Genomic DNA, 18079 nt, shown 5'->3' with positions numbered 1-18079 from the left:
AAGTAGGGTAGAGGTAGGATGGATCAGTAAGCTGATCCTGCTCACTGTCTCTAGAATGGCTGGAGGAGAGATGCTGCCCTCTGTGGCAGTGCAGCCTTGAGTCATAGTAAGCCTTGAGTGGAACTGCGCTATGTGGGCACCATGAGACTTACCTTTTGTTGAGAGTGGGGTCTCACATATGCAAGTGTATATGGAAACTGCAGCCTAGAGATATTGTGCATAGATGAACAATCACTTTGAAGTTTATTTTGCAATTCATGTTGTTATATGCATGCTTCATAAGGGGGGGTATTTTCTGGGGCCTGGTGGGTAGAATGTTCTTATGCATTATGGACATATTACTATTGTTTATTTAAAAAAGCATGAGATTTTGATAGAATTCTGAACAGGTAACATACTACTTGTAAAGATTGCCATACTTTTCCAGAAACTTAAATATTTAGCAAATAACGGATATCTTTTGGACCGCCATTTCTTTGTCAGTAAACTTGGGAAATGCTGTTGTGATATTGAAAATATTAACGTATTCGTCTTGAAAGTTCTATCATATCAACTGCTGCTAGTCTGAAAAACAGTAATTGTGAATTCAAGTATTCTGTATTTTTTTTCTCACTGATGCACTGTGATTTTGTCCATTCTCTAGGCTGAGGTAGTAAACTTTAAAAGGGTACTTGATGTACATAGATCTCTATTCATATATATAAATTCTGATACATCTGTGCCTTTTTCTCCCCCCTCTGAAATCTTATGACTCAATCTTTTGTTAAATAGTGTTGGTGATTTTTCTTTTAATGACATAAATGGTTGCATGCAGTTTCTGAAAAGCAGCTACTGCTCAGTTTTTGCTAAGCAATCTTAGCTGAAGTTTTTTATCATGACTATTGATAGATTGGCTGCCTGATGTTCTAAACCATGTAATAAAAGAAAGGAAAGGAACAGCAAAGGTTTTTTTTTTTTTCTCTTCCGTTTTCAAGTCAATAACGGATAGGGGTGACTGTTTCAGGAATGCTAGTTATTTGTGGTCCAGCCTTATTTTTTGTGTAATAAGATCAGTTTCATAAATATATAAGTGTTATTTTTCCAAGAAGGTATACTTGGATTGTTATTAGCCTTAGTCCTCTGTTGCTGTTAGGGCAATAACTAATTGCCTGATGAAAAGACAGTTATGTAGTTCAAGCTTCAAGAATATCTGACCTCTGACTAATTTGAGTAGCATGCTAAGCTAGGAGTATCTCATTAATTAACACAAACCTGCTTGAAAAATCTTCACTTTTTTATGTATCACTTTCAATATGGTCAGTTTTAATTTTGTTAATGACTGTGGATGTGTGGCAAACCTCCCATTTTAGAGAGTGTTAGGGCACAAAAGAGTGGGTGTGTTGGTTTGATGCGTTAGTATCATAAGGTTTTTGTTCTGAAAGCTATGTCGAGATGTGTGAGGTAAGGATGCAGTATTTGTGTTTTCAAGGAGTACTTCTGATTTCTAAGTAGAAATCTCACTGAAATTACTAGAATTTATTATTTTCCAAATATTAAGATTCACTTAACAGTACTGTAAATTGTATTTTATTAGCTTTTTCTTGAGTCATATCCTCAAATTTCAAAACTAGCTAAAATACTTTTTCATTCTAGCTCCAGCTTGTGACACAAGAGTTGTGGATTTTAGTTTAAATATTCTGTGTTTTAAGGAGCTTGCTTTTTGTAAGTGAAAAAGCTTCAGTCCCTTAAAATTGAATTACAGCTTGAAAGCTCTATGAGACTGGGCTGATCAGCAGCCATAAGCTATATAGGATTCATTATATTTACTAATCTAAAATTTTGTATAAGACTTGCCCCACACTGTAAGTGCACTGTTAAAATATTTTTAAAAAATTCAAGATACTTTTTGAAGTATGTTGCAAGTTGGTGCTCTTCTGCTAGGTGCTAGGAGTTTATTGATAAGTGCTATATTAAATGTCTTTTTTTTTTTTTTACTGTTTCTGTCTTTTGAGAGTTTTAAATGTTGGAAATCTAGCAAAAATGTTTTTTTAATTGTTAGGGTGGAAAGCAACATTAAGATATATTCTTAATTTATGTCAACCAAACTCTTTACTAAAAAGAAAAGTAGGTACTTCCATATTTACAGTGAGCTTTATTTTTATTTTACAGGACAAGATACGACCAATGCAGGTCAAAAGCAGTCTTTCCTTAAAGAGCCAATCCAAGTAAAAGGTAAAGAAATACTTCCTGTATTGAAACTCTGCTGTTGTCTGCTGCTAGTAGGCAAAAAAGATAGGTGTAAGGAAACTGTGGTTCCTCTTCAATAGTGTAACAAGTTATGTGAATAACATTTTAAAACACACTTGTATGTCAGCTTTGTTTGGTATGCAGTTGAAAATGACTCCCAAAAAATCAAATGTAGCAATGTTCCTTCTAATTACTCACTCCTCTGTGTCTGTTTTTAATTGTTTCATTTAAGCTGATGAGTTTGTCAGGAAAAGACTAATTTGTTTTCTCACCTGTTACCACAGTCTATCCTCCTTGCATGTTTTTAGGCATGTCCATTCACCATCTCAGACTTAATGTGGCTAAGCTGAATACTTGATCTTCCCCTGTTCCTTGTTCTAAGTCTTCATCTGTTCCTTCTTATTGCTAAGTTAATCTAATCAGTGTTGCTTCTAAATATATTGAGACCGCATGAACTGCCTAATCTGAATCCTGTAATGTTCCCATTTGTGCCTGTAGTAATGGTGGGTTGACCTTGGCTGGATGGGACCTCAACTGGGCAGGGGAGAGAAAATATAATGAAAGGCTTGTGGGTAGAGATAAGGACAGGGAGAGATCATTCACCAACTACTATCACAGGCAAAACAGACTCGACTTGGGGAAATTAGTTTAATTCATACCAATCAAATCAGAGTAGGGTAATGAGAAATAAAAACTAAATCTTAAAACACCTTCCCCCACCCCTCCCTTCTTCCCGGGCTTAACTTTGCTCCTGATTTTCTCTACCTCCTCCCCCCCAGCAGCACAGGGGGACGGGGAATGGGGGTTGTGGTCAGTCCATCACACGTTGTCTCTGCTGCTCCTTCCTCCTCAGGGGCAGGACTCATCACACTCTTCCCCTGCTCCAGCGTGGGGTCCGTCCTACAAGAGACAGTTCTCCATGAACTTCTCCAACATGAGTCCTTCCCACAGGCTGCAGTCCTTCACGAACTGCTCCAGCGTGGGTCCCTTCCATGGGGTGCAGTCATTCAGGCACAGACTGCTCCAGCGTGGGTCCCCCATGGGGTCACAAGTCCTGCCAGAAAACCTGCTCCAGTGTGGGGTCTCTCCACAGATCTGCAGATCCTGCCACGAGCCTGCTCCAGCACGGGCTTCCCACAGGGTCACAGTCTTCTTTGGGCATCCACCTGCTCTGGTGTGGGGTCTTCCTGGGGCTGCAGGTGGATATCTGCTCCACCATGGGCCTCCATGGGCTGCAGGGGGACAGCCTGCCTCACCATGGTCTTCTTCATGGGCTGCAGGGGAATCTTTGCTCTGGCACCTGGAGCACCTCCTCCCCCTCCTTCTTCCCTGACCTTGGTGTCTGCAGGGTTGTTTCTCTCACATATTTTTACTCCTCTCTCCAGCTGAAGTTTCTGTTGAGCAGCAACTTTTTCCCTTCTTAAATCTGTTATCCCAGAGGTGCTACCACCATCGCTGATGGGCTTGGCCTTGGCCAGCGGCAGGTCCGTCTTGGAGCTGGCTGGCATTGGCTCCATTGGACATGGGGGAAACTTCTAGCAGCTTCTCACAGAAGCCACCCCTGTAGCCCTCCTGCTACCAAAACCTTGCCATGGAAACCCAATACAAGTAAATACATCCTTTTATCTTCAGTTACATTGCTTAAAAACATAAGTGGATAAAATAAGGGCGTAACTTTCTTTCATGTTTTTAATTTATCATGACTTGATTTAATTCCATCTTCACTCTGGTAGTTTCTATTTTGTTATTGTGGGAATTACGCTGTTAAAAACTTCTGTGCTTTTGATCACTCCTAGCCTTCTATGTATGGAAAGAACTTTATTAAAATAAAACCTGCCATTTCTCTTTAAAGTCTGTTAAAAAAAAATAAAAAATCTCTGGAGTGAAAGTGACTCAGCAGGCTATAAACTGTATCAAAATTCCTTCGTGTCTTTCCCCAAATTTAAATTTGAAACCTCAAATAATAATACTTATTAGTAACAAGGTGAGATCAGTGTCTCTGTATGTGTATTTTCTGTACACTTTTGTCTACATCCTTTATATCAATTTCTTTGGGTCTGTTGTCATTTAGTGTACCTATGCAGAGGGAACATGAGGTGCATAGGAGAAATCAGATAGACTATGAAATTATTGTAAAAATAGATATATCTTGCCTCTGTAGATTATAGACGCACAAGCACGAATGTTTATATTAAAGAATTTGATAGTGTCTAGAAAGTAAATTTTAGTCTTCAGATGCTGCTGTGACTTATAAACTTATTGATCCAAGTATTACTAAGACAATAACATTTTTAAAGTATCACTAGTCTTAAAAATTTGTGCTATTTAAAGTGTTTTATTTACATCATCTTTTATTGGGCTTTGTCCTTCTCTTGGAAATACTAAATTGATTTTTTTTTTTTTCCCCCTCCACGTTTATTGCCAATTTTATGCAGTTATTTGAACTAAGGGTAGGATTGTTGAGATATTCTGCAACATACAATTGGTTATAGTATTTTATTTTAGTGAAATTTACCTGTGTTTCGGAAAGATGGATTAGTAAGTGTTTGATAAATCACAAGTTATCTTTTACTAAGGTTAATACACTTTGGATATATATCTGTTTTAAATAAGAAAAGATGGGAAACATTCTTCTTGTTTAAAAATGTTCATCCTGTTCTAACTTTAGTAAGTGATAGACTGTTTTTAGGAAAGCTCTAATTTTTTTGTCACCTTCGCTCAGGAGCATTGTGGGATGAATATGATTACTCAAGTACTTAAAAAAAATCATTTAAGTTCAGACTGGATGACAGAAATCATATTATGGTAAATATTGGTATCTAGTGTTAGTATCTTTCTGTAAGTATCCTGTGACTTAAGGAGAAGTTCTGGACTAACTATAGAAATCGCATCAATCCTACGGTATGCAGGAAGTTTGTGTGTCTTCATGTGAAGATATAAGTCTTCTCACCTGCAGAATTTGGGCTTTTTGTGTTCAGTTGTGTTGTTGAATGTTATATCCTTCAGCAGTTGTAGCTCTTCTTCCACTAAGCATAATGTTTTTAATGGAAGTGAGTGTGTAGTGACTTACATTTGAAAATAAGATGAAGTTGTGAGTGTATAGACAAGCAGGACATAATGGCATAAATTTAAAATTCCATTTATCCTTTTTCTGAATACATGTGGTATTCTTTTCCTTGTGCATGAAAATCTGATGTGATAGGAGTACGTCTTCTAGACATACAAAACAATGTAAAGAATGCATATTTTTAATTGTTATAGATGCCCAATATTAAGTGTGCTAATTTTGAAAGTAATAGTTGAGAAGAACAAAGTATACAGTCTGTCTCAGTTCTCTGTATGGTCTGCAAAGGTGAAAAATCTTATCTCTAGAAGATGGAATTGGTTAAGTATTGGAAAAAAAAAAGAAATGTAAGTTTTCTGTCTCACTGACAAGCATTATTTTTCATATCTCCACTTAGAGGTATCATGATACAACACTAGACTGAATTACCTTTTGAAGTTTCTACTGTAGTCTCCACGAGTGACGTGACTTGCTTATCTATTTCTTTTTAAGTGAAAGCAGTCCTTAAAAAAAGAGAGTATGGACCAAAATACACACAGAATAACTTCATCACTGGAGTCAGAGCAATAAATGAGTTTTGTCTTAAATCCAGGTATGATGGGTTTGAGTTGAAATTTAAATTGTGAATATTTGTTTGTTCGTATGTGCTTCAAAAGTAATTGTGATTGTAGAGTAATTTTGCACAGCAACTTTTTCTAAATGCTTTTGTGGTATACATAACCACAAGTGACTGAAGTTCTTATTTACTTAGTGTTACAGTGGATTAGAAACTTGCACTTAGTTTGCATGTTTCTGTAGTTGCTTCTTAAAGTAATTTATTTGTACTTACATGGCCATAAATGTAGTTGGGGGGTGTCCACCTCTAAAGCAGCTAGTTACAGGGGGGAATGACAAATAGCTCTTGTTTCAGCATTTTGGGGTCATGATGGTTTCATGTGAACATCTCTAAAAGATCAGTGGAAGCTTCATGTTATGTAATGTACTGTCTGTTATGTCTGTAATTTGGAATAAAATATAATCTGGTTTGTTGTAACCTAACTATTGTTACTTGATTCATATTTACTGCCATTCACTATGTGCCATGCCTGCCAGCAGGTCTTACTGAGTATCGCTATAGTTGAGGTGTCTTGTCAGATTTCACGCATATTATATGTGTGACCCATATTAAATCTAAAGGCTTAGCAGCTTTGTTTATAATTTACTATGCTGTCACTGTACCTCCCCTGTTTTTACATATAGTGTATGTCATCAGACTTGGTCTTTGCTGAAAATCCGGTGACAAATTGTGCTTAGTCCTCTGCCATATTTTTATCATAAGTGGCTTGTCATGCAGAGAAATAACTAGCTAAAGTTTTGCTGGATTGACCAAAAGAGGAGGGGAGGAAGAAAAAAGGACTAGATAATTGGGTGGGCTAAAAATGAAATGTTCTGTTGTATTTTAAAAAATAAAATAAGAAAAAAAAAATAATCCCTGATGCTTCTCAATGTAGATGCCCTAATGTGTAGCTCCGCATAGGAAACTTATCTGTTCCCCCAAATAGTTTTGTTATCTCCAACCTTTTATAGCTTGTGCTGGGTATGTAGGTTTTGAAGTTAAATTTCTTGGTTTTTCATGTCATGTGACTTCTGATTTCTGTTTAGAAATGTTAAGCTGTGAAACCTCTTGTTTAGCACTTGTGCATGTTATTAATTACATGCAGATCATTCATTGGATGTTTTATTATTCAATGTTTTATTACTTTGTCTTCCATCTGTAGTATTTCATGGTGTGAGGATATGATTTGGACTTTTGAGTGTGGAAACCACAGTGGTTTTTCAGTAGCATCCAAGAGAACGCTTGCTTCATGTTGTGTTTATGTTCTGTTTGTCTCAAGTAAACAGCTTCAGTTTTTTGTACTGCAAATTAATAATATTAAAATTGTGGAAGACATACAAGTAAAATTAGAATAATATGAACTGTTTCTTGCACTAAACTGTTTGTCCACTTTCCTTAGTGATTTAGACCAGCTGAGGAAAATTAAACGACGAAGCCCTCATGATGACACTGAGACTTTCACTGTGTACCTGAGATCGGATGTAGAGGCAAAGTAAGAACATTTTTATGAAGGAAAATGTTTGGATCATTTAAAATGGATTATATGGGAGAGAGAGGGAAAAAAAACCCGTTACAATGTGAAAGGTTTACAATGTGAAAGGGCAGTAATGTTTTCCATTTTCTATCTGAACACATTTTATACCCTCATCATTGTAGTAATTACATGGTCTGTATAAAATTGGAGGGTGTTTCATGTGTCCAAAGATTAAGTGCTGTCCTCAGCCCCCTCTTGCCCAGCTTTTTATTCTGTAAAGTAGTCTGCATGGCTTCTTATCAGAAAGAATGATGTGATGTTCTGCTTTTAGGAAAGGCATTTGTAATGTAGTCAAATTGAAAAGAAGTTGCATAAATAGAACCATTGTTGAGTTACTTTTACTCTGTGCAGGTCTCTTGAAGTTTGGGGTAGTCCAGAGGCTCTTGCTAGAGAAAGAAAACGACGTAAAGAGGCAGAGATCAAGTACAGAGAAAGTGAGTATAGAGTTTTCAAATACCTTCAGATGTAGACAACAAAGTATGATTGTTAGAAATCCACTAGATGGTGTGTTACTTCATTGAGAACCTACGAATTTGGAATTGGCAATTACTGATAAGGTTTTATAGCATAATGTTAGAGTAACACATTACTATCTATGCAGATATAGTCTGTTACTATCTTACAGTTTATCATCTATGTGATACAGCAAGAATATACATTCAGTTGAGATCTATAGTCATACTTTGATTTTTGGGGGGGCTTTGAGTTTTTTTTATTAGAATTCACATCTTCAGTGGGTTTGGATTTTTTTTTAATTGAGAATTTTGAAAAGACTTAAAACCAATCCAAACCTTGATACCATACTGTTACTCATTTGTTTTTCCTCTGAGATGAATTCAGCTTACCTTTGTGCTTCAGAAGGGGGGGGGGAGGACACCCCCAAATTGTCTTTTTGCTGAAAATTATTGTTGTTGTCCTTGCCGGTATTATCAATAACAGGTACAGTCAAATCAGTAGTTTGTAATGGATTTCGATCTGTCTAGTCGGTTGAAATACAGGAGAGGCAATATTCAAGGTACTTATTCCAATTATGCACCTTAAAATTAGAGTGGTGGTGGTTTTTTGTTTTGTTTTGTTTTTTTTTTGAAACAGTTCTGCCACTGGAACACCCTCCTAGTAAAAAGGCTAGAGCTGCAGGCACTTGTTAAGGTACCTGTATTTGTACCGAGAGTGCAGTCAGTAGCTTAAAAACTTTTAGTGAGCAACAGAATAATTCTTGGACATAATCAAAAAAAAGAGATTTAAAAAAATACTGCTCAGTTATAATAGCATACTGAAATGTTGTATACTTGAAGTGGTAACACCCCCCCCCCCCCCCCCCCCCCCCCCTTTTTTTTTCATTCTTGTACTCCACTGACTGTTTTAATCTATTTAAATTATTTTGTACAACGTATTTTGTATAACTTTGTAGGGGAGAGTCTAGCATTACAGCTTCTAGATACTGTAGTATACCAATGTTTATTTTGAAGTTACTGAATATCAGTAGTGGATGGAAAAATACTGACATTAAGAGACTTGCTTTGAAACATCCTTCCCCCTCTCCCTCGTGGTTAAGGGACGGGAGGGAGGCAGTAGAATGCCTGGAATTGGTATGGTGTATTTTAATTTTTTTCCCCTCTGTGTATCATCCTTTTTTGTTAGAAATGGCAATGACGTATAGGATCATAACAGATTGTATTTGGCATTTTGCATGAATATATAACAACATGTGTTTCTGATTAACAATACCAGTAGAGGAGTTTTTCACAAAGAAAGATAGACTATGTAGCTCTTACCAGAAGTTGACTGCTGCATAAAACGCACAGACTTCCGTTCCTGAAACTACTGGTTACTAGTATGTATTCACGATAATGATTTTGTATTGCAGATCTATTTAGAAACCAAAGGCTGTTGTGGGAGTACAAGGAGTTCTTTGGAAATACTAAGGTAAGAGATGTTTTAAAGTTTTTGGCTGGAATAATGCTACAACATGTACTGTGACACCTTTTGAAGGAAAGAGTTGTGAAACAGTTGAATAAGCTTAACTATTATTGGAAGTTTTATTTGCACTGTAACATACCTGATCTGTCTCTGATTGTAATGCAGTGGTAAATGTTATGATGCCAGTTTAAATGGGTTCCTACTGTGGCAATGTAATCCACTGGTAAGGTGTGTGGGTGGTTTTTTTTTGTTTGGTTTTTTGTTTGTTTGTTTTTTTAGTCAATTGCCACTTTATTAACAAAATTTCAGCTGTATTTGTGATTTCATCTATAGCCTATAAACATGTGTAATAAATACATTACTAATATAAAGAAATGAAATAGGTTTCTTTAAGGTAAAAAAAAAACAAAACCAAAACAAAACATTAACACTTTGCTCTGTGCCCTACTGGCTCTTCCTCTTTGCTTAAGCAGACCCATTGCCTAGATCCAGGTGCTCTGCTATGGTAGAATGATTTCTTAATCTTTCTGCTGCGCAGCTGGCTCCTGTCCTTATGGTTGCAGTGGCCCCTGCTGGAGTTTTTGTTAGTTGTTTATTCTTTTTATAGCCATCCATTTGTAGAAATGTGTAAGACCCAACTGCAGTTTTGATGAGCATTCAGTAGTAAATTAGTAGGCTTCAAGGACTGTAGTTTCACTTTTGCAATAACAGGGCAATGCAAACTTTTTATTTAATAATTTGTATGGTAGGTCCTTCATGAGGTCAAGATTTGGTTATTTTATTTTAATAATATCTTATTTCTTTATGTAGCCACGCTCCAGTGCAGCAGCTATGTTTTTCAAGGGACCAGGGAAGGTGGTAATGGTAGCTATTTGCATGTAAGTTTAAAAAAATGTTTTGTTTATGCAAATATAAAACAATTAATTTGTATTATCCTGGAAATGACAACAGTCTGTGTATTCAAGCTAAAGGTATCTGTGTCTCTGTAACTGAAGTTAATATTTATTCATTGTTGATGGGAGAGAGTTTAGGTAAATAAATTCATCAATATATAGAGATCAGGGATAGAATATATCTGATCAGAGATGAGCAAATTTTTTGAAGTTGATCAGGCTAAACAGTTTATTAAAGTAAAAGCTAAAATTTTGAAGGACATGGAGAGGCAGGCATTTAAAGTTGTCCTTTCTTCTTGCTCTTTCTCGAGAGGAAGCTTTTCATATGTTTTGAACAATCTTCCATATAACCAACAGAAAAGAATTCACTTTTCTATTTCTGCTGTTACTCAGCTCTTTATCTTTCTAACTGAGAAGGAGATATTTTAGGAGGTTTTTGCCTTTCACATGTCTTACAAGTTTGAATGAAACAAAACTAAACTAATGATCCTGATTTTTGAAGCAAATGAACACAGAGACTATCTGGCATGACATACACAGAAGCATGTTAAGTTTCTCTCAGAAGATGACGGCTAAAATTTACTTGCCATAAAATCTGTAATTTTAAAAATAAATTTGATTTTATAAAAGGTATTTATTTGCTAAGACACTATGGATATAAGGGAGCAAAATAGAAACATAGGGAAAATGCTTTTTTGGCACATGAAACAACATTTTGAGCAGGAAGTAACTGAGTTTTTCTACAAAACTATATGCTTTTTGCTTGGGGGGAAAAAACCCACAAAGCTTGTTTGACTGAAAACCTCCCCCTTTCTTTATTGAGTATTCTACTAGTAACTACTCAGAGCTTTCCAAGTTAAAAAACATATAAGAACTGCTAGTATGGATGTTTCTAATGGAAAAAAAAAGGGGGGTGGGGATGGGGGAAATGTTCTATGGTCACTTCTACCTCCTTCACTTTGTTATAATGATCTAGAGAAAACAGACCTTTCCTCCTGCTTTGTAAATAGGGCATTGCTATAAACATTGCACTCTTTATTTCATAAATAGCATTTGGATGATTAGGTATTTTTATAGATGAATGCCTGGCAGCCAGGCCAGCAGAAGTTTGTAGAGCCTGTTGTATTTCTCAGTCATCTTTTTGTGGAGCTTTTTTAGAAGTTAAAGGATCTTGTGGCCCTCAAATACCTGGTGATTTTTCAGAGATTAAGTCAAGGTCACCATCAGTGCTGCTTTGTTGGTGGCTCTGATTTTGTTGACATCAGCATGATTTTTAATGGCTTGTGGTTTTGGGTCAAGAAAGGCCGGTCTGTCTTAACTTCTCCAGTTGGAATGATTTGGTAGACTTTTCACAAACTTCGGGCACCCCCAGTGAGGATGACATGTGGTTCAGTCAAAAGCAGAGTTCTTCACTATGGATCCACTTGGAGGGTATAGACCAGCTGCACTGGCACAGTTGATGTTGTTAATAGAATTCTGTGTGCGAGGAAAAACTTTGAAGCTCTGTTTGAGAAATACAGGAAGGTAATGTGTTTTTTTTATCAAAAAGGGAATAATCTATTATTAGTAAAACATTCTTCAGAGTCTGGTTGAAGTGATTTCATTGTCATGCTAATGCTTTACCTTTTGAACAATACAAAGTTTGCACAGTATATAATATTTAAAAAAAATGTTATAAGAATATTAGTAATGTTACTGCTTCTTTGGAAATAGATGTGATGAAATGTGTTTAGTTCTCAAATATAGAGCCTAAATAGAAGATTTTTTCCATAGATTCATAATGGATCTGAATAATTTCAGTTTGATTTTTTTTTAATTTTGACTTTTTTAATGTCCTTTCTTCAAAACCCTGAATATTTTATGTAGGTAGACAGGGATGGTTGTGTAAACCAGACCAGGTCCTTTTAGACTATTATCTTATGCTGTAAGGTAGAGTACAAAAAGGGCGATCACATGATGGCACAATTCCCTATATGTATATTTCTCAATTCCCTGTAATTCCTGTTCCCCATATACATCTTGGGGTTTTGAGGTGGTTATCTTTGAAACAAATTTGGAATGGTAGATATGTAAAAGCAAGTATTAATGTCCTTTAATTTTTTTTCAAGTTTACAGTTCAGTCAGGATAGACTTATTTGAATTTGGTTTAATTGTAATTTAAATAGTTAAGTTAGGAACCTTGATTTGAATAATTGATTTTGATCTACTTTTGCATTTGTGTATTTTTGTGAGGTTCTTTTTTTTGTCAGAGAAAGACTGATTCTGTTCATGTATCAGTACATTTTAAAGTTGCCAATTAAATTTAGACTGTACACTAAAATTGACTTCTGACCGCAAGGAAGATGTATATCTGTTTCAACACCACCAACCCCCCCTTACCTCCCCTGCCCCCATTTGGTTGGTGAATGTCTGCCTCCTATGGGGACTTTGGAATACAGTTATGAACAGTTGTGTTGAATGAAACTGCTTATTTTCTAGGTGCAGAAGAGAGGCTTATTAGAAAATGCTGTATAGTAGGAGCTTTAATAAGCAAGAGAATCGTACCTAATGAATCACAGTGTTGGGGTTTTTTTGGTTGGTTTTTTTTTTTGGTATTTCTTGGCATGATGTCCAAAACATTACAATGAAGTCCTTTTCAGACTTTACCTAGCTTTGGTTGGAGTTCTGTTAAGATTTCCTATTGTTTGAAGTCCATGCAGATAAAAATGAGGTAGCTAAATCAGGCAGTTCAGTTCATTTCAGTACAATAGAGAAAATACTTTCTGAATTGGTGGTCACTGATGTAAAAGATAACTTTGGTTCAAACCGATTCAGAGTATTTTAGCTGTTTTCTCAGAATCTGCTGGTTTTGGATTATTTTTCCTCTGCTGTTTAAAAACTTTGTAATATCTCTTCAACAGAATTTAGGCTTTCATAGGGCTTATTATTTTCAAATGCAGTGGTGAATTTGTTTTTTATAGCAATACATATTTTACTCGCGGTAAAAATCATGACTTCCCCCCCCAACTGACTTTTATCTATTGTCTTATATTAATGTGAACATCTAGTCAGACAGGAAACACCAAATAGCCTTGACGGCTCTGTAGACTCACAAGGTTTTTTGTAATTTCCTATTTAGCACTCTTCATCTTTCTATCCTATGTCTCCAGCTTACTGGACATCTTTAACACATTGGTTTTGCTGGGCCTGACATTTGAAAATCTTAGTATGGGTTTCTTTTTAGATTTCTAGGATGTCAAATCCCCCCACAAATTTGGAATTTGTAGGGGTGAAATAAAATACCAGCTGAGTGCCTGTTGTGTCATCTGAACAGGTGGGGGCCCCACAACTGAATTGTACCTTCAGATAAGCTGTCAACTCCATTAATACAACATTGAGAAGAACAATACAAAAGTCAAGAGACTGTGCTCATGAATCCCACTGTAATTTATTTCATTTTCTTTCTATGCTAAAGATGCACTATGCTGTGAGTTGGAAGAACTTGTAATTAACACAAGGAGTTTAAATTATGGTTTGGTGTTACAACAGCCTTACTTTCTTCTTGGGTTATCCACTAACTTATGCATTTTTTTACTTCACACCTATAAATTATGGTGATGCTTCACCACCTCATGAGGTTATGAGACTAAATTAAAAATTCTAAAGCACGTTCAGGTCCTTGGATGTAAGGAGGTATAGAGAACAGTGCTACCTCTTGCTTGAAGAAGTGGATGTACTCTCACAGAAATTCTTTAAGGATGACCTTGGAAATTAATGTTATTTAATCAACTGTATAATTTGGGGTATGGCAAGGGGCTGGACTTGTGCTTCCTCTAACTTAAATACAATTTCTTGGTTGTTCAAAAATGCAACTACAAGATGTTAATACTTAGTTATAACACTTAATTTCATTTTAATACTTTTAAAAATTGCCAATAAGCTAAACTCAAATATATTAAAAAAAGGTAGAGGAGAATGTTATAATCCTCTAGTCTGATTTTCTTTGCAATATGATTGTAACAATTAATCTACTGATTCTGATAATGAATGTTTGAAGTGAGAATGTAGTCTTGGATTTTAGTGCTGGTAGTTACCGTTCTGTGTACAACATAACACAATGTTTACTGAAGTGAGCTTGTAACCTAAAAAAGACTTGACCAGTCACACTGGACATCTTAATAGAAAAGTTCCATAGATTATTTTTACAGCGTAATCTAATGACAGCCTTGTCTTCCTGTCTGTTGTCTTATGTTCATATCCTACTGGGAATTGCCCAAGCTGAGATTGAAGTGGGGAGCCTTGCACTCCAGTATTAGGAGGGGATTTATAGGAGGCAAAGGATTGAAGAAAGAGAGAAGCAAAACGTTAAGGCTTGTATTTTCCCACTGGTAGGCAATTAGTAGTGAATGTGATGGAAGTTTTCAGGAAGTGCAACTTATTCAGGACTGCTTAGAAGTTAACAATTTTTGAAAAATAAATTGTATATCTCTACATATCAAGGTTAGCTGAAAGGGCTTTTTAACAGTAACCCTGCAGAAAATCTGTATGCCTTATCTGCCTGTACAGGTCTGTAATGATTAAACTGATACTTGGTTTCACCACTTACTGGCAGGTAATGCATGATTATACAGCACTTGTGGTTTTGCTGAAAATATTAGAGGAAATATTCTGTTGTTCTTTAGCTTATTTCTTGTCTTTGTTTTCAGAAATGGGTTGAATTTTTTCTTTAAGCTACTTGCTTGGGTTTACACGGGTTCTGCAAGTATGTTTTCAGAAGCCATACATTCTTTAGCAGACACATGTAACCAGGTGAGTGTTTTTTCCATTCTGCTTAAGCTAGCACTTGTAATAATTTTTCAGGAATAAAGACATACTTACAGTAAGTAGTTGTATTACACTTGAAAGCAATAATTCAATCTACTAGTGTTCCTTAGTTTGCCTATACTGTCTAAATAGTAAACACCAGAGAAATGAAAGCAGTATTTTCTTTAGGAGGACTATAGCGCATGGCAAAATACTTTGGTTTTCTTTACAAAGTTTGCTCATAGATAATATTGGCATTGTAGAGAGGCCTAGAAGTTCCAAGTTTATTAGCCACAACTGTTATTAAAAATTACTCTTAGATTCTGCTGTGGTGTGTATTTATAGTGCTTTTCCTGTTCAATACCTGTGATCATTTTTGTACTGTTTTGTATGGTTTACATGCTTCCTGGAATTAACAGTAATATATTCTAGTTGGAAAAGAGCTAGTAGTTCATCTAATGACCATTTAAATAATTTTGAGGCAAAACAGTCTTAAAGGTGTTTTTAAAATAAAGTTTGATCTGGGAGAGGGTGGGGTTTTGTTTCACTTCATTATTAAATAATTTCTGGTTTCAGTCATTCAGATTACAAAGCCTGCGCAGAGTGTGACAAGCTCTGTGTGCATGCAGTGGGAGGAAGATGTACTCTTTTCTGTGTGTTATGTAGTATACATGTGTATTTTTTAGCTTCCCAGAGACAAAAGCGAATCTCGCTTACAAAGTAGTGTTAATATTATATACAGTTTTTATCAAACTGTAGGCAGATGAAGGCATATTTTGTCAGAAATTCACATTAACTTTGGGCTTAGTATTTCTAAAGTGTTTCTGCTGTTCCCCAATCTGAGTGCAAAGCTGTTGTTGCTCTGTTGGAAATTTACTTGACAAAACTAGTGGTTTCAACTAGTGGTTTCTGCAGTTTTATCTAGCTGCTGTCTTATTTTTTTTTATATTGATGCCAGTAATCTGATGGAGGGTTTATAAGCTAACAGTAATATAACTGACCGAGTCTTGAAACCTTAAATGCAGAAGGAATCTAGAAAGAGTCACCTGTAATTATAAATAAAATCTGTTTGAATGGTGTTTGGACTAGTATTTCTGCTAATACACTATTATTTGTAGTACATCTACATTATTTCAGACTGCCTGCCCCAATTAGTTCTGTTCTTTTCTAAACCCTTGTTTTTTCATATAATAGATTGTTCCATACTTTGGTTGCAATTTATTTTCCCTATAACTATCAAGATGGAAGTGCACCAAAAAAGGTTAAACGGGTTATAATATTAGTCAAATATACAAGCATTAGGAAATAAGTCCCAGGACAGGCTTAATTTTGTTTGTCGCAATGCATATGTGGAATGTGACCAGCCTTATCTTTAGGAAGTGGTGTCAGAAGAAAATCTTAGTAATTTGGGTTACATGCTCCTTCCTCTCTGCCTTGCTCCCTGCCCTTCCTGGACAAGAATGATGTGTCGGTCATCTTAAAGGATTATTGAGTGCCTGTCCAGATAATAAAAAAATTAACATTAGGTGTTTTTAATTTTGTATTAATGTAAGAATGCAACAAGTCAGAATGTAGATTCTGAAGTGTTTTTTAGAAATGAGTTGAAAGAGAGGAGTTCTGGTAAGCAGAACTGTGCTCAGCTACTTCATGGATCATAAATGGGACTGGAAACTAAGATGATGTACGAAGTATACCTCTCTCTTATTTTGGTTAAATGTTAACTTGAAATACTTTTCCTGTCAGTTATTGTAATAGAATGACAGACTTTGTTGTTGCTTTGTCATCTCTCAGTAGAATAATGATGAGAATTTGAGCATCTCTGTTTCTTTTTCTATTCCTAGACTGCCTTAGCAGCCTTGCATAGCACAAGTAGCCACATACCTGGCACATTTAGTTTGATAGGTGGTGTGGCAGACTCAGAGCTGGGCATGTAATATTAGTGTGCAGGGACAAAATTAATGTTTTTTCCACTATTTTCTTTAGTGTGCTTGAGGCATACATTACGAGACCTTGTAATTTCCCCTTCTCCCATGTAGAAAGAATTTTTCATGTTGCAGTTTTTGATATAGCAAGGCTTTGCAAACAAAAAAAGTACTTAAAGATGAGTGGCTGAAACCCTCCTGCAGCTCAAGCAGGAGTCCTTGGATAGCTTCTGATTCATACAAAAATGCAAGTCTTGCGCTTCTCCAAATTTGAGGAATGTATGGAACCTTAGAGCAGACTTAATGTCTTAAAAAGCATTTTAACGTAATTTTGGCTACCTTTTTGCTTCAGTTGCATCTAGTATGTTCTCTGTCCAGAAGGACTGAGTTGAGGATTCACATTTTGTTTGCTATTTTTCTGTAAATGGTTTTACACAACCTTTCAGCTGTTCCAGCTGTAAAGTGAAGGTGGGGTGCTACTAAATCAGCTGATAATACTTAAAGAAATTTATGGGGAGGCAGCCTTAAAATGTGTGATTTTCACTTGGCCAAGCATGTCAATTATAGGTGAACCAAGTTTGATAGTGGTATTATCTGCCACTTAAAGTGGAAGAGCTATTCTGGTTTTTAAATGTGAAAGTTAAATGTTTCACTGGAAATGCAGGGGGGTTTTGCTCAAATATTTGAGTATGTGGTTTTGGGAAAAACGCAGGAGAAACCTTCCTGCCTCAAAGCAGCTTGCTGCTGTGAAGACTAGTCTGTCTAAATTTTAATACTCGTTATTATGTTTCAATAATTCATAGCCTTAAACCAAAGCATGTGCTTTGCAAAATTGAGGTCTAGATTTATAACTTACTGCATCAATAGTTTAATACATGCCTAATTAAATTTATCCCAAATAGACCATTTAGATAGCAAGAGGTTTTTACTTCTTTCTTCAAAATAATTTTTTTCTTTAGTTTGGAGAATACGAAATTCACTACTGAAAGAAGCTGCAGTGTAAAATTATTGCTTTAAACGTAGTATCCTATCACCATAGTCTCTCTATAATTTCTCTTCAAGAAGGATTTATTTAAATAGTTTTGTTTCCTGAACAAGTTCATTCCTTCACATTGAAGCAGAGCAACAACACTTGTGATTGCA

General features: G+C 35.9%; 1 protein-coding gene across 1 annotated transcript in view; it reads left to right on the top strand.

Moving 5' to 3' along the window:
* The window catches only part of SLC30A9 (solute carrier family 30 member 9), a 42553-nt gene that overhangs the window by 3736 nt on the left and 20738 nt on the right, over nucleotides 1-18079 (top strand). The window contains exons 3-9 of the mRNA XM_069791037.1: nucleotides 2149-2211; nucleotides 5783-5882; nucleotides 7285-7377; nucleotides 7771-7853; nucleotides 9287-9345; nucleotides 10150-10217; nucleotides 14918-15020. Of these exons, the coding sequence (XP_069647138.1) occupies nucleotides 2149-2211; nucleotides 5783-5882; nucleotides 7285-7377; nucleotides 7771-7853; nucleotides 9287-9345; nucleotides 10150-10217; nucleotides 14918-15020 (569 nt within the window). The remainder of the gene's footprint in view (nucleotides 1-2148; nucleotides 2212-5782; nucleotides 5883-7284; nucleotides 7378-7770; nucleotides 7854-9286; nucleotides 9346-10149; nucleotides 10218-14917; nucleotides 15021-18079) is intronic.

This window comes from Haliaeetus albicilla, chromosome 1 (genome assembly GCF_947461875.1).
Source record: "Haliaeetus albicilla chromosome 1, bHalAlb1.1, whole genome shotgun sequence".
NCBI lineage: Eukaryota > Metazoa > Chordata > Aves > Accipitriformes > Accipitridae > Haliaeetus > Haliaeetus albicilla.
This window is presented reverse-complemented; position numbering and strand designations above follow the sequence as displayed.